The sequence below is a fragment of the Dromaius novaehollandiae genome, chromosome 5 (assembly GCF_036370855.1).
Source record: "Dromaius novaehollandiae isolate bDroNov1 chromosome 5, bDroNov1.hap1, whole genome shotgun sequence".
Lineage (NCBI taxonomy): Eukaryota > Metazoa > Chordata > Aves > Casuariiformes > Dromaiidae > Dromaius > Dromaius novaehollandiae.
The window spans coordinates 40129686-40146306 of NC_088102.1; the positions used below are offsets into that span (position 1 = coordinate 40129686).

Genomic DNA, 16621 nt, shown 5'->3' on the forward strand with positions numbered 1-16621 from the left:
TGTGATGGGGTGATGTCATCCCCCTTAGCGGTGAGAAGAGGATGTCATGCCTTATCAGAAATAACTGATCCAGGAAGGGGAAGGAAAGGCCCCCCGGGGCGGCCCCTCTCCCTCCACTTCCTAGGACCACCCCCGCCAGGCCGCGAGCAGCCGCGGGGTGCGGTGAGGGGCTGCGGCCGCCCCGCCGCAAGCGGGTTTTATACGCGGTCCTTCGCGTCACGGCGCGCGCAGGGGGCCCGGGCCGCCCGCCGGCAGGCCGCTGCCCGAGGGAGGCCGCCGCCAGCAGGGCCTGTGGCCAGCGGCGCGGCGCCTCCCCCGGGGCCGGGAGCCCTGCCCGCGCCCGCCCGCGCCGCCTCCTCCGCGCCGCCGGGAGGCGCTGCGCCGCCGCCGCGCGCATGCGCAGGCGCCGCCGCCCCGGCAGCGCGGGGCGGGCGTCCCCTGCCGCAAGGGCTGCCGGTCTGTCGGGGGCGCGGGGGCGGCCGGCCGGCCCAGGGCCCGGACATAAGATGGCGGCGGCGTTGCTGGGGAGGCGGCGGTGGCGGTTACGGCCGTGTGGGCTGTCGCGGCGCGCGGGCGGTGCGCGGCTCTGCCCGGGCTCGCAGGGCGGATAGAGCGGGGCCGGCGCGGCGGAGCGGGGCCGCCATGGGCTCCCAGGTGCTGCAGATCCTGCGCCAGGGCGTGTGGGCGGCGCTGAGCGGCGGCTGGTACCAGGACCCGCACCAGGGCGCGGGGGTCAACGCGCTGCACCTCTACCTGTGGCTCTTCCTGCTCGGCTTCCCCTTCACCCTCTACATGGTGAGCGCCGCCGCGGGGAGCGGGGCCGGCGCCCGCCGGGCCTCGGGGGCGCTGCCGCCGCGCCGGGGCGGGCTGGGGGCCGGGCCCTGGGCAGCGCCCCCTGCCCGCGGCGCCGCCGCCTGCGCGCCGCCGCCCCGGGGCCCGGCCGGGCGGGGGCGGGGGGGGCGCGGTCCCGGCGCGCTGTGGCCCGCGGCCCGGGTGGCCGCCGTGGGCGAGGCGGCCCCGGCGCTGAGGGACCCCTGAGCTGCTGCGCGGGGATGCGGCCGCCCGTGGCGCTGCGCGGGCAGGGTCGGTGCCTGGCGCTTCCCCCGCGCTTCTGCGGGCCTGGGTTTTCTGTGGCTGTAAAACGGGATAGCTCTGGCTTCTGCTCCAGGTATACTGGTAGTGCAGAAAAACCCCCATTGGAGTGGAAGCTGTCGACTATAACTAGCATTTCTGGCTGGCAGGGGCATTGCGCTCTCTCTTGACCTCTGAGACTGGGAGAGGGAGTTCCAAATGTAGAAGTTGATTTGGCTCTAATGTGGTGTACCATGTGCTGGCTGGTAGTGTGTGTGGATTGTCTGTTAGTGACAAGTTACTTTGTGTTTTTGCTTACAGCCAGACTTTGGTATATTTAGCTTGGGACAATGCCTGCTGAATGTATCTTTGTATCTGACATTTTGGTCAAGGTTTTTAAAATCCTGACCTCTAAATCTAGAAGTTTCTTGACATCTGGACTTGGAAGCTGACACATGAAAGGTACCTTTGGTTGTGAGAGAAGGAAGCAGTTTCCTGCTGGTTGCTGCTTGCTTGTCTTTTTGTGTTAGTTGTGTGTGATTTACAAAATAGTGTTTTTCAGGCATCTCTGCAGTAGAACAGTGTGATTGTTCTAGGTGTGATGTGACCGCTCTTGAGCTAATGAATTAGAATGTAATTTGCAAGTCTGCCAGGTCCAGATGTTTTGACCACTTAAAGCAGAAGCTGGCTTGTGAAAAACAGTGAATTAGAATGAGACCTTGGAGGGAAAAATCTGCATGAGTGCAGTTGCAGAGATCTAGAGCTCTTGGGTCAAGAGTCTTTGTTTTGTTTAAAAAGCAATTTGTAAGGATAGAAGATGCAATATGAGCCACTTCATATGAAGACATGGCTAACGTGGAAGAGGAGGTTGCAGCTCTGCACGCTTACCTCTCGGTTCATGTTACTATGTTCTTGGAAAAGGTAGCTCTAAGGCTTTGTTTTCTGAAAACCCTGGACTGTTGGCAAGGAAACTAAAGGCTGAGACAAACTGTTTTTAGAAGCAAAGTTAGTGTGACAGTAGCTAGATCAAATGTTCAGCTAAACAGAGCTTTTTAAAAACTGAGAATCTATCCATTTAGAGCTCCATTGAATGTGGGGAGAGGATCCTTTTGGTCTTGAATCCACACTTTTTCAGAAGTAGTGCTTTTATGCTTTGACAAAATAGCCTAGTTAACTAGTACTGCTTCCTCAGCGAGGCAGTTCATAAAGGTGTCATCACACCTGAGTTACGCTGCATGTGCAGGAGCCTTTGAAGGGGGTCTGATCTATACCTTATATAGATCTCTGACAACTGATGTATCTTAACTGGCACTTCAGCTTCCTGAAGTTAGGAAGCCCTCAGTTAGGCTTCAGTTGCCCATGCTGTGGCATAAACTTCAGTGTTGCTTAAATTTGTTTCTTTTTCCCGTGCGAAGGGAAGATGGGAAAAAGCAAGCTGCTTCAGGTTTTGTTGAGGTCAGAGAAATTCTCTTGCTTCACAGCTTTGGACAAGTTAAAGATGCAACAACAAGTGCCAACTTCCCTGAGAATAAGTACAGAGATTAGTCACAAGTTAAAGTAGATTGAATCATATTTGGCTGTTGTCCCTCTTTCCACCCTCTGCAGTTTAAGTGTTGTCTAGACATAAACTAAACAGGCAGAACTGTGATGGTCATCTCAGCCTTTTAACATCTCTTAGACTCTCTTTCAGAATAACAGCAATGCAACATTTACTGCTGTCAAGACATATATAAACAAGCAGAACTTGCTAAAATCTTGAGTAACTAATCTGAATTCTGAGTATGGCCCACTGGTGTGGGAGGGAATTTCTAAGCTAGTTCAAATGACTTGTTGCTGGCAAACAACCCTGCATGTTAAAAAAAAAAAAAAAAAAGTGTGTGTGTGTATACATAAAAACTTAAAATGCTGTCAAGTTTTACATTGCATGTACAACTTCCTTGCATAGGAATTTCAAGATCACGCTCTTGCTTTGCTGCATCATTAATGACTGTAGTTATTTATAAGTCTTGTAGCAACAAAGGTAGGTAGGATCACTTAAGCACTCTGCCTGTAGCTAGTTCTCAAGACTGAATGCATCTTACAATAGGCTAATCACTTTTCAAGTATTAATTAACCTCCAATAGTAATGCAACACTTCATCTTATCTGGATTTTTGTAATTCAGATGCATTCATTGCTTAAGGACTTGGTTTATTACACCAGATACTGCTAACTTTTTTCCTGTATACATTCATTGTATTGATTCTGTAATGTCAGAATGGGATCTGGTAGTCGTTATTGTCAGTGAGTCCTATCATAAATCCATGTGCTTTGTGCCTGTTTAGTGCTGTTAGGGCTGAGAGGTAGTGGATGCTTTCTGGGTTTAACGTGTGGTGCAAACCTATTGAAGAAACTAGCAGTGGAATTCAGCTGGCTTTTCTTCCTTGGTCCCTGATTTCCCTTCTTAGCTTGGGCATGTGAAAGCCTTCACCAAGGGTACAGACCCCAGGAGAGGGGAAAAGATGTATGAATACAGGCATCTATGTTACAGATAGAGATAGCTCTCTCTCTCATGCTTATTTATATGCTTGACTGTCCTTGGCAGAAATGTGGCAAAAAAGTCTAGATAATAAAGGGGTTGGGGTGTAGAGGAGAAGAGTCTGGATAAGTGAAGCTGCTCAAGTCTTTACTCTTCAATCTGTGGCTTGGCAGCATGCATGCAAAAGTATTGCTTGCTAGACTAGTTTAATCTATCCTCTTGTAAAATTTGTATTTAGTAATAGGCTCAATTGTGCCAGTTGCTTTGCATGTCTGTTATAAGAGTCAATCCTTGCTTTGGTCTAATCCAAAACTGAAGATGGGAGAAGAAAAATATGCTACGGTACAGGCAGACTTTTGTACAAGACGGTTGTAAAAGCTAGTGACAGAGTTAAGAAAAGCTAAGGCATCCTAAATCCAGAGACCAGTGTTGGTCTCTGAGGTCCAGAGACCTCTGTGCTGCTACTAGGAGGGTAGCAGAGGAGCTGCCAGAGCACTCCCCAGTCGGAATCCTGCTCCATCCCCCCACGTGCCTGGGAGGGGGTGAAGTCTTGGCTCTGGAGTCAGGGGAATTTTGCCAGTGACTGAAGAGGAGCCAGAACTGAAGCTTGCTTTGGATGATGGGCTTGTAGCTACAGAACTTGTCTGTCAAAGTTGAGCACATTTAGGTAACAGTCAGTAGGCATTTGATTTCCTGACTTGTGTACATAGTGATAGAAGTAGGTTATGTAAATGTAGCTCCATGTGAAAGTCTCCTCTAGCCAACTTTCTGATAGAAGTGCTGTTTCTTAAACTATCAGTTTAAGTACTCAGAGGTAAACCAAGAGTTTAAGTACTTGGAAGTGGATGTATGGCAAGAGTCCCTGGTATCTCAGCTTGCTCTAAGCCACATCTAGTTTCTTGGTTACTAGCAGTTTGACTTTGCACACATGAAGCTTCAGTCAAAAACCGAGGTAAGTTAAAACTGAATATGCTTCTTAATACCAGTGGTTCTTTAGGGCTCTATGCATTTGAAAACAGAAAATGGTGACAAAACTAGATCTGCTGCTTCTTCATGGTCTTCTTTCCTCTCCTCCAGTATGAATGTGTCTATAAAATATTGGCCTCAAAATGCTTGAACTTCATAAAATTTTACAAGGCAGTCTTTATTGCTTAATGAATATTTGATTGATACCAGTTTTATGTAAGGACTTGCAGTCTGATTTTTGGGGTGGGAGGCTTTTCTATGAATGTTTTTAGTAGGAAACATCTTTATTTTAAAAAGAGTCAGGAAATTCTTCATTGTATTTGCAGTGTCTAGCTAAAGCATGATATGATTAGCTAAGATCAACTTCATAGTCTTCCCTATTTCTTTTTAAGTATGCAGCACAACCTGTGATCAAGTGGAATTCCCTCTGGTTCCTGGCACTCTTCTATTTGAAACATTGAATCAAGATGTAGAGAGACCTTTGTAGTTTAAATGGATATATCTGAAAGCCCCCTAACCGTTGGTCTGAGGTTTCCCTTGTGTTCTAGGCTGACACTTGGAATTTGGGAATGCTTAAGCTTTCCTACCAGCCCTTTCACAAAGGGTGTGCTGTGATACAAGTGAGCTGACCGAACAGCCAGCTGCTTTCAGAAAGGACAGTCCCACTCTTCATAACAGTGCATTCCTGCATCTTCCTTTTCTGCACCACTTGTGCTCATCTGACCAGCTGTTCTTGTGGCCCCCTCCCAACCCCAGGTGATTCAGGAAACTGCAGTGGTAGAAGACTGGGTGCCTGCTGTGGTGAGCTTTCTACTAGCCCAGTTGGCTATGGGCACTAGTAGCCTGCTGCAGAGTAGGACCATGCTTTCGGCTGACAATGGGCTGATAGTATAGCAGTTTAAGACCACACCCAAATAATGTCTTGCAGTAATGTGCTTTAGAACAGGAGAAACTCAAATTTGAGTGCTATTCTTTGCTTCTTGTATGTGGTTTCTATCATATCATATATCATAGAGGAAAGATGATCAGGAGTGAACCAGATCTGAAGAAGCTGTTGATTACTTCTATATCAATGCTCAACATGTATATTATGGATTTCATAAGTTATCTTTAAGGTTTTAAATTTTGAAAGTAAGTCCTGAAGGAAAGGTAATAGACACCCACCACACAGCCTAGACTTTCTGTGTCTTTGGTTTTTTTCTTCCTCTCCTTAGTCTTTGGAGGTGCTAGTTAATGTTCCTTAAATGTTCAGAGAAATACTCTTAGCTAGGAGTTTACCTAATGATTGGTTTTGTTCAACCATTAGATTACTGAAGTTATTAATAGAAGTTTCTCAATAGAACACAATCAAAGTAGGCGGTTTATGTATGGACAAGTCTAATTTGCTTTTTTTCCCACTCCTCATTACAAAAGCTTCAGTTGTGAACAGTCCTGTTCTGTGTAGTTTTCTTCTAGTGCTAACTGAAGTGGCTACACAGCTGTGCACTACAATTGGATGTTCTCTGAAATGCTGTTGCAGCTGTGGACTTGTGGCCAGTTAGTGTCTGCTAACAAGCTCTAGTCTGAGCTTTTAGTCTGTTGGGCCTAATAAGACTGCTTTATCACTTGTGAAAAGAACTGGAATGAGACCTAATTGCAAACAGGTAGGACTTCCAGGCATTTCTATTAATCTAGGAGATGGTATTGTGTAGGATTCCCAGTTATGTTGGCGAGAGACCTGTTTCTTGCTGAGTGCAATAAAATGTCAAGCATTGTTTAAGATACTAATCTCATTTTAATTTGACTTTAACCTGGGTTGTAGAGAAGAGATCCCAAATGGAAGTTAGATGATTCCAAGTATTGTGAGGAAAAATAGGTTAGGTGCTGGTGATTTAGGTTGGGTTGCAGAAACTCTTCCTCTTGAGGCTGTGATGCAGATTAGTTGCTGGTAGCCTGGACAGTACTGCTGTACCACAGCATCAGATTTTGTGGAAAGTATGATCAGATAGCAGAGTATGCTGGACATGCTCAAATTTCTTTAATTCCTACAGTATGCACACTATCCAGAGAGGAGTAATTACTAATAAATGCTTAGAATTCAAAGTATTGAGTTTGGTTCTTCTATTATTCTTAGCTGTCCGCAATCCTGTGAAAATGGAGTATGCATAAAAGCCCTCTTCAATTCTGTACTGGACTTGCTGCAAGTTGTGTTAGTTTCTTGCCTCTTCCCCCCACCCTCCTTGTTCTCAAAACTTTCCTTTGCAGACCAAGATGTAGAATGTGAAATCTCCATTGGATAGATGGTGTGATCTGATTGCTGATAGAGCACAGGGGAGAAATTGAAGAGCTCTGCAGATAGGAAAGCACAGGCCTGTCTATCACAGACTAACTTTTGCCATCAAATATTAAGGTGACTCCTCTGGTATTGGCCTCTGAACACGAGGTAGTTGTAAGGGAGAAGCCAGTTGAAGTAGTGTTTGCAGTGGGTCAGCAGACTGCTTAGCACCTATAGGAAGTTGATATATTTTGCTAAAGTTAGTGGGTTTGCATATGCCTGGGGGAAGCTAGCTGCCTCCGAGTTCTCAAGGGGTAGCATTTCTTGAGGAAACCCTTGTAGGGGTTGTATAGGTGTCATTATCACTGTTGTGGTTTCTGGCTGATTACTGATGCAGTTTTTTAAATAGCTTTGTTTCCTCTTTCTCTTCCTGAGGTGTGCTTGGTAAATGATTCTTCTTCTGTCAGGGAAAGTTAGGGTCTTGTCCAGCTTAGCATGAATGATGACAGGCAAAATCCAAATTGGCATACCCTGGCTTAGTTGGCCCATCCTCCTTCCAACGTTATATTATGTGTTGACTTGTTTTGGAGGAAACGTAGTAGATTAAGTTTAATCTCTTCAAGAAAAGAATCATAATAAGTAACTTTCCTCTGATCAATTCCAGACTCTATTATTTATCTGTGTTTGGCTTTAGAAATGTTTGTCTTTCTTTTTTTTGTTTTGTTTTTGCTTCCTGCCAGAAAGGCAAGCAAGGTGGATAGCAAGGTTAGGGGTTCATTTTGTTCTGAAGTCAACAGTTGATGTGATATTTAGAAGCGTTTATTTTTTTTATCCCTTTCATTGGTACAATATTTTGTTTTTGGAGATCTCTTCAAACAGTGTTTTTTGGTAAACTCATGGCCTAAATTACATGATGAGCAGTGCCTGTTCTTTTGGGACTAATAAGCTCTTGAATATGTAGAAATCTTAATGTTTTAAACAGATCTCTGTAAATGACTGAAATTAGCTCTGTGTGCAGAATATAGAGGGCTTTCTGTCTTGTTCTCTGGTCATGCTTCTGTTCCGCTTCTGCAAAATGTTTATAGGGCTGTGATCATAAAAATGCTTCTCTGTTACTGTGGTCTGTATATGGAGGGTGACTAGGTATATCAAACAACCCGGAATTAGGGTTAGAATAGGAAGTCTAAAAAGACAGTTCATTTATTCTTCTCATATACTAAATTCATGTTCGTGCTGGATAAAATGCTATTTAATTCTGACTGTATCATATTTCTCTGAAGAAGATCTTAGAATTTGATATAAAACTATAAAACCATTAGTAGGTAAAGAAAAATGATGCAGCAAACTTGAGTACGTGGCTGCTTCTTCCTTTTATAAGGATGAAGGCTGAGAATTAATATCTCATGTTGTTCAGTGACTGTCTGGGGAAATGAAGTGGCAAAAGTATGAGTGAAAGCTGAATTAGGTAAAAGCCTTGAAATGAAAGAACTAAGCTTGTTTAGTGCTCTAAAACTTCTTTAAGCAGCTAGTAGCCTGTGCTTCCTCAATACCTGTTGCTGAAGTGACTGCTCCGTAAAAACTTTTTGGGCCTCAGCAAAAACTGGGGGAGAATTCTTAATTTTGAGTGGAATTTCAAAAATTGAATTCAGGCCTGAGGTTTTTCATGTGGCTTTTGGCCACCTTTGACACATCTGAATCTTTTCAGAACATCTGTTTTGGCTGCCTCTCCATGGGCATGTTATAGTCATACACAAGTAATCCTTGTAGCATGTGGTCTTGCAGATTGACCTGGATCGCTGCTCAAACCTGTGAGCCACAGAATGTAAACAGACTCTTTTTGTATGCAAGTAAGGAAGGGTTAAGCTTTTGTGACTGTTTGGTATCTTTTTGTGCAAAAGTAGCTGTTGCAAGCTGACAAGCTAAGTCAAAACCTCCAGGTTGAGTTGAGCAGGACTTCTCCCCTAGCCATGCTTTCCAACTTGTATTGCTATTTCCAAAATGGAGTCACTGCTGTGTACTGGCTCTAAAACAAGGTCTTACCCTGTGCTTGGTTTTAATTTAAGTTGCTTAAAAATCTCTTGGTTTTTTTTTTTTTTTTTTTTTCCCAGTTCATAACAACAGATTTAAAACATTGGGTATGACAAAAATCATGCTAGCTATAAATCTTCTAGTCTAGGTCTTGCATACTGGTAGCCTGGATAAAGAGGACAAGGACAAAACACGGTTCTTAAACTCCTTTAATAGCTCTACTTAGCATGCTGCTCTAGTGCTTTGGTTTCTTGTAGTTGGACAGAGCACCTTTCTCCTGTCTTGCTAACTTTGTTAACATCTCCCTGTAAGATTTGACTGTGGGTTTTTTGCTTGTTTGTTTTTGGGGGGGTCTGTGGTTTTTTTTTGTTTGTTTTTAGAGCCTTAATTATTGGTGCGATCAGTATCTTCTGTGTGAAACAAACTGTTAAATTCTAGATAGTTGTGTGTATTCTTGTGGACTCTTGACCTTGTATTCATTAACTTTTTTTATTCTCTTTTGAAAGGCCCTTCCTTCTTCCATGATGATAGTAGCTGTCTACTGCCCAGTGATAGCAGCTCTCTTTATCGTTTTGAAGATGGTGAATTACCGTTTGCACAGGGCACTGGATGAGGGAGAAATTGTGGAGAGGAATGCCAATGAGCATATGGACAGAGGTGCAAAAACAGAACAAAGCAGTGTTTCAGCCAAGAGAAAAGACAGTAATGGTCCCAGGTAAGGTGACTGCCAATGCTTGTTCATTGCTTCAAATGATAAGCAACTGTGTTTTCATCAGGTGTGTAACTGGATTGGTGGTTGAAAATAAATACTGAAAAATACAGATGCAGACCTAGGTGGTTCTGAAAGACTTTCAAGTCTGATCTTTAAGAACAGGCTCCTTTTTACATACTAGTTTGAGGTCATGGACTCATGTTATTTCCCCAGTTCTTCACCAGTAGAAATTCTAGAATAATAGTGGAAATGCTGGCAGCATTGAAACAACAGCATGGAAAATGTGTGCTGTTTAGGTCACTAAATACTTAATGAATGCAACCAGTATAAGTAATCTTATCTCAGCAGTAGACTTGGTTTTAAACATCTTGCTGGCAAAGACTACTTACTATGCCCTGACTCTTCTGTCACTAAAGGAGTGTCTGATCTGGGCTCAGTTTGCTTAGTTTTGCAAAAGCAAGAGTCAGTTATAATGCTTGACTCTGGTTGTAGACTTACTTCAGGAGAATGCTGTCCTGTGAATTTGGAAATCCTGGAATTGCTTAACTCTAATGAAGCTGATGCTGCTTACGAATCATCATTAGGATTCTTTTCCAGGGCCGTCTTTGCCATCACCAGCATCCAAAACTAGATGCATTCCCTTCCTTTGACCAGGCTGTTTCCTCAAAGAAGAGGCAAAGATGACTCGACAAGGCCATCCTAACCACTCTGATCAGACTGTGCATGTGTTTTGAGCTCTATTATCAGAGCTTCTGCCTGGCTCCAGATAATTGAAGCCATGATAAGAGTTAGACTGTATGAAATAATCAGTTTTTGAAGAATGCTTTTGTCTTTTCTGTGGGTTTCTGGTAATAGTACTCATGAATAGTTTTCAAAAGCTGCTATACTGTCCTGGAGATAGATATATCTAAGTGCTGGTTTAAAAGAAAAAAACCTTCAAACTGTGAAACTTCTATGTGGAGGCACTTGTATGCTATAGGGAAATGTAACTAAAAGAAGTCTCTTAAATCCATTTATCAGGATGCTTAGAGAAAGGAAGTCTTAAAGCAATGCTCTTTAAAATACTTAGCATAGAAGTGAAAGGACTTCATCGCGTGGATGGAATAGCTTCCCTTGTGGTGGATGAAAGTTCCTCTGTATTTGCTCTCAGCCCAGTCATTGCGCTGTCCATGCAAACCATGTCTTATATACCTTTAAAGCTGATACACAGTAACAACTTGTATCAGTCTTTTATAACATGACCCCCTTTTTTCCATGTTGTACTTGGTAACTGAACCTGTTGATGTTAATTGTGACTCCGGTTAGATCATCCATACACCTTACTAAAACTTTATTAAACTAGATTGTCAGAATGCTTGCCTAAATGTAAATTGATGCCTATTTTGTGTAACAAAATTTATGAAAGTACACCAGCAGTCTGTTCTGTTTCAATGCCACCTTGCTAATGCGTATTTTAGTGATCCTTAGATTTTTAAGCTTCCAAACAGTAGCTAAGACTTGACAAGGGGCTTCTTTGCATTAGTATTGTGAATAATTACTTTTGACTATTTTTAGAAGCTTCAGTCTTTCTGAAGAGCAGTCAACATGGGCCAAGTTGCTACATTATAAGCATTTGAGCTCAGAGGTGGAGGTTAGTTTGCTGTGTGTCCTGCTTGCCAACTAAAGTTTCATTAACTTTTATATGATCCTTGTTCCCACTTTCAGGTCTCTTAACTAGAGCTGGGAACAAGGTCAATGCAGAAATTACGGAGTTACTTTTTGGTAAGTGGGGGGTACAGTATATACTAACCTTTGCCTGGAAGCTAACAAGAACTCTGCAGTAACATTCAGACCAGTGGAGGGAATGTAGGGCAAACTTCCAGTATTGAGCTGTCACTTTCTTGGTCTGTTATCTTGGAACAATAATTAAAAAAAAAAAAAATCTTTAAAGTAGGAAGGGTTTGTTTGTTGGTGACTTCTTATCTGTCCTAGTACAGCTTTAATATAGGAGGAGATCTAAGGGAACATACATATGTTATGGTTGCATAATAAGGATATCTGTTTTAATAGCTTGAGCTATTAAAACAGCACATGATACCTTATTATTATAATTTCTAAAACTGTCTTTCTAGAGTTGTCAAACTTACCCGTCTCCTCCCTTCTAGAGCCTACTTTGGATATGAGTAGTAGCATTGTTGAAGGATTAAGTGATAGATAGGTCTCTATTCAAAAATAATGTTGGGCATTCTGTTTAGGTTTTTAGAACAGCTGTTCTTTCTTTCTGAAGTCTTTAGTTGTTTATCTGCAAAGTGGTGCTTCCAGACACTTGACAAAAGTGATGTACTCCTCTCTGTAGGCTTATATGGACTGCTAATTTATCTTCTGTTCATATCAGTTTCTGAATAGGATCAAACTTGGAGTTTTATTCATAAAACTGACTTAATTAATCAAAGAAGTCAACTTGCTGCGAGATGCCCTGTTTATTTTTGTCTCTTCTCCATAAATTTGCAGTTTCCTAGTCAATGTTTTTAAAAGAAGCCTGTGCAGTTTAAAGATATAGAATAAATTGTTGTTGTCTTTGCTTATGTAACTTCTAGCGAGGTTGATTTCATTCTTGCTTGACAGGGTAAAGTCAGTTAAGCTTGTCTGAGATTTTGTGAAAACAAATATTAAGGAATAGGATACATTATCCTGATCTCCTCACAGAAAAGGTAGAAGCAACAGTGTAAGTGTAACTTCTATCTATGTGGGTCCACTGATACTTGACATCTTAAAATATGTTTAAATTTTCCTCTTGCTTTGGGGTATAGGAACTTTTTCTTTTGTCAGTGACCACTATGGTACAACATAGCATGAAGCATTGAACTGACACTGCTGTTCCTGCCCTATATCAACATAGGGGCCCTGTATTCATATTAATATGTGAACTTACCATGCACTTTGTTACAGAATAAAACTTATACCTGGAAAATGCATTTCATTTGTTGAATCTTTAAATTATTTACAGTCTACTTAAACAAGTATGATCAGGAGAAATAAAGTGTAATCTCTACAATTGGTGCCCCAGCTTTGCTATCCATCCTCTTTGCAGTTTTCTCTGATTAGTAGTTCTATTGCTAAGCTTGGAGTTCTGTCCTTTTGGAGTTACAATCACTAGTTCTAGCTTTAAAGAGAAAATTTCTTAATAACCTGAAATTATCTTGGTCTAGAGTTCACAGTATATGTTGTGGTTCTTCTGTGTTTGCCTTACCTTTGGGAAGGAGGGCAGTGGAGGAGCAGAGGCTGTGAGTGCATATTATGTTGCAGCTAGTTCTGTTCAAAGTCTCCTGGATCAAGTTGGTTGAAGGTAATTGTGTTGGTAGAGATGAGAAAAAGATGAACCTATTTCTCCCTCTTTGAATTCAATGAACAAGTCCAGATTTGATCCAAGAGCTGTAGCCCCCAAGTCGTCCCACGTCCTACATGTTCTACACCTGTCCTAATGGGACAGGCCCAGCTTGCTTTTGTATCCTAAATAGCAGCCTTTGAGCTGAACTGTGTTGAATTTGCTGATGTGATTTGAAAGTGTTCTTAAAAATCACATATTCTGAACAGTAAGTTTTAAAAATATTTTCAAATACATCTATTAATTCTGAAAGTATGAAATTGGTAGGGGATATTTTGTGTGTGCATGTATATAAGTGTGTGTATATATATGTAGTTATGTATGGCACCTTAAAATATTTCTTGATGGGGTTGTAAATTCCCTTCAAGTAGCTTACTTCTGGGCAGAAAGAAGTGGTTTGTGTCCCTTGGGGGATACTGCATCCCTATATGTTTCTGCCATTCCAACAGCTTTCCTTGGTAGCGTGTGGCTACTTGGTTAACCTATCTTTGCAGTATTACTCCTAGATCCAGTCTTAGGAAAACTTTCCGGTCTGGATAAAGACAAGGGCATTCATCAATCTGGGTCCTTTTCCCCTTTCAGAAGTGTTGTTTATCACTTCTTCTGTTTGTTTATTTCTGGGTGTTTCAGTTGGACAGGTAATCTGAAAGTTATGCATCTCAGTGTGTGTATGTGTGTGGCAGTATCTCAAAATTCCACGTAGCTCCTGATTCATCCCACTCAGAGTTGGCCACTGACCATGGAGTGCCAAGGCAGCAGCTTCTGTGCGTTGCACTCCTGGCAGAGTTTGCCCTATCAAATGGGCGGTGTTCACTTGAGATACTGGAATATGTCTGAGCCCCTAACACTTGAAAAGGGGAGAAAATGTTTTGAATCTGGACTCAGTGTAGGCAGATGAATTCTTGTATATTCAACTGGTGGGTTGATATTCTAAGTATAGCTTTTGTTTTGTTTTTTTCCCTATCTTTCAGTGATCCTGGTGGAGGGATTGAGATGTCAGAGTTCATTCGAGAAGCAACACCCCCTGTTGGCTGTAGTTCACGCAATTCTTACGCTGGGGTAGATCCAAACAACCAGGTAAGAATTAAAGCTATTGTAGTTGTTGCTTTAGTGCTGCTGGCTTTCCCACCTGTAGGGATAATCTTTGCTGCAATTAAAATAAAATTGCCTCTTACTGTACGTTGTTTCTTGATTGTATTGGGACCAACAACTTATATTTCTGTATTTCTCTACCGCTTTATTGCAGTGGCATTGCATTTTCCCAGTGGCCTCATTCTAGCTTCTTCCATCTCGTGTTCGTTCTAGTGACTGTGGGATCAACTTACTGTCCCAGCAGAAAGTATTCACTGCTGGGTTAGCTCTCTTCTGATTTAGTAAATCAAAATGGCTTATGGCATTGTCAGACAAGAGTCAAGAACCACTGTGGTGAGGTTCTCTCCTCCTTTTGGTATCAGTTAGCCATTAGATAGCTTAAGCCATAATATACAGCTTCATCCTTGAGTTCTACCTTCCCCCCCCCCCCCCCATTAGTTTTGTTTGATCTCTGTCATTTAGGTGCTTAACTGGTAAATTTCAATTGCGTTGGCTTTGAGGAGGCTCCCTTTTAATCTGTTTTTTAGAATGTATCCACTGCTGTTTATCTCTTGCCATGCTACATGGCTCTCTAAAAGTCATTATTCCTGACAGATCTGACTCTGCCATCAAAAACGTTGATTTGCTAATGTCCAGAGCCAGGTAAATTGCTGGAAATGAAAAGACTAAAATGGTTTATTTTTAGATTACACTGTAAGATCCTCGCTCTGTTGACCCTCTAACAGAGAGGGAACAAGGCACCAAATAGGGGCTGCAGTACAGCAAATGGAAGGGCTGAAGAACTTGGCTTTCTTTGACTTTAATGCAGTTTCATTATGCTCTAGTTGCTTTGTAATTTCACTGGGGAAATTGTTCCATTCCTTTATGTATCCACAAGATACATGCATTGGACTTCTGTAGACCTGCGCATGCTGTCCCGTTTATTTTGGCTGTGATGTTTAGCCAGTCATGGCATCTTTCTTTTCCCAGCTCTTCATAGGGACAAGTAGATTAGCTGGTCAGACTGTAAGGTTATGCTGACAGTGAGCAATGCAGCATTGTGTTAAAGGTACAGAAGCTATTTTTGAATGAAGTAGAAACTCTCAGTGCAGTATTTACAATATTGAGTCCATTCTAACTAGATCTCTGGCAAGCAGTATACAAGGTAGTGTAGTGTTATGCTGATGATGGTGTTCTGGAAGAGCTGACCAATACATCTGCATAATGCTGTTACACAGCATAGATATGCTCTAAGAGACTTTCTTTTGAAGAGAGCAGATATTTTTGTAGTGTTCATAGAAACATATTCATGTACAAGAAATATATGAAGTGATGGTACATATAGGAAGAGAACCTAGCTGGGATTGTGTGTCTCTGCTCTTTGTTTGGAATAGTCGTGTTCCATTACCCCCCCCCCCCCCCCATAACAGTTCTGATGTTAAAGCACATGAAGAAGCTTAGTATCCTTTCTTGTGTGCTTTAATGGTGATGTTATAACAGAACCAAAACTAGCGTTAGGGGAAGGACAGTGTTTAAAACATGTCTATGCTGATAAAGTTAGTGCTTGCTAGCCGCCTGTGATGCAATTTTCAGTATCAAAAGGGTGTTTGAACAGTAAATACCTGAGTTCAGCTTTTTTCTTTTTTTTTCCTTTTCTCCAGTGCTGTGCATTTGCATTCAGCTGCACCATCTAAAGGCAAAGAAAGGGGGGAAAAGTAGTTGAAATACAGCAAAATGACTAAGTGCTCATAACAGAGTAGTAAAAAAATGCACTGGATAATTTTTTTTTGTCTTCAGCTTCTGCTTTTCAGCATTATGTGTATAACAAAGCTACTGTTCTGTAGAATGGCTGAATAAAATTTGCACACTTTTCTTTTTGGTTCACTTCAACTAGATTTCTGAAATACAGTATCCCAAGAAGTATTCAGTAAAGCTGAATTGCTAGCGCTTTTATATCTCTCTAGGAGTCAGATTGTGCCTTTGAACACCCTTCTGCTGTCCTATTTCTGAATAATTTGATTATTTGATGCTTATGTTATTTTGTATGTTGTTCAGAGCTCTTTGAGAGAAGCAATATTGGCCATATTATTAAAGAAAAAACTAGGTTTACTTTAGCACTTCTGCAGAGTATCTACTACAGATTGCAGTGTATATGTAGAAAGGCAAACTGTCCTCATGTGAGGAGCTACTTGCGTACTGGTTGGCCACCGAATGTGATTAAAAAGCAGATAGTATAAATTTGAAAAAAGATTTTAACTAAAATAAATGGTAGATCAAGGAATACTGCACAGTCTTTCACTGATCAGTTTGCTTGCTTTGAGGGAACTGTAGTCTGTGTGCGTGGGAACTGTTTTCAAAAGAAAAGTTGCATTTGCAAGAACGAGAGAGAGAGTAATTATGAACAATATAATGATCAAGTTAAACTGATGTAAGTTTATTCAGTAACCAGCAGGGATCATCCTGCCATGTCCTCTATTTGTGCTCCTGCCACTCTTCATGTGCTAACACTTAAGTTCTTTTTGCTACTTGGTCACCTCCTTGATAGACCTGAAAACTAACCTTGCTAAAAATATGCCTCTGTTGCAACTGGATCGGTTTCTAGGTTTAGCTCAGTATTTACTATGTTCGACAGATAAGT

The 16621-nt window shown here is 42.2% G+C and overlaps 1 protein-coding gene across 5 annotated transcripts in view; it reads left to right on the forward strand.

The window, feature by feature from the left end:
• Window positions 1-392: 392 nt before the first annotated feature.
• PCNX1 (pecanex 1) overlaps window positions 393-16621 on the forward strand; it is a 91833-nt gene continuing 75604 nt past the window's right edge. For 4 of the 5 annotated variants that reach the window (XM_064512526.1, XM_064512528.1, XM_064512527.1 and 1 more), the window contains exons 1-3: window positions 393-795; window positions 9343-9551; window positions 13884-13989. In XM_064512526.1, the coding sequence (XP_064368596.1) occupies window positions 643-795; window positions 9343-9551; window positions 13884-13989 (468 nt within the window). In that variant the 5' untranslated portion in view covers window positions 393-642. Of the gene's footprint in view, window positions 796-9342; window positions 9552-11252; window positions 11310-13883; window positions 13990-16621 lie in introns of those variants that run through there. The other variant, XM_064512531.1, reaches the window with a different exon arrangement.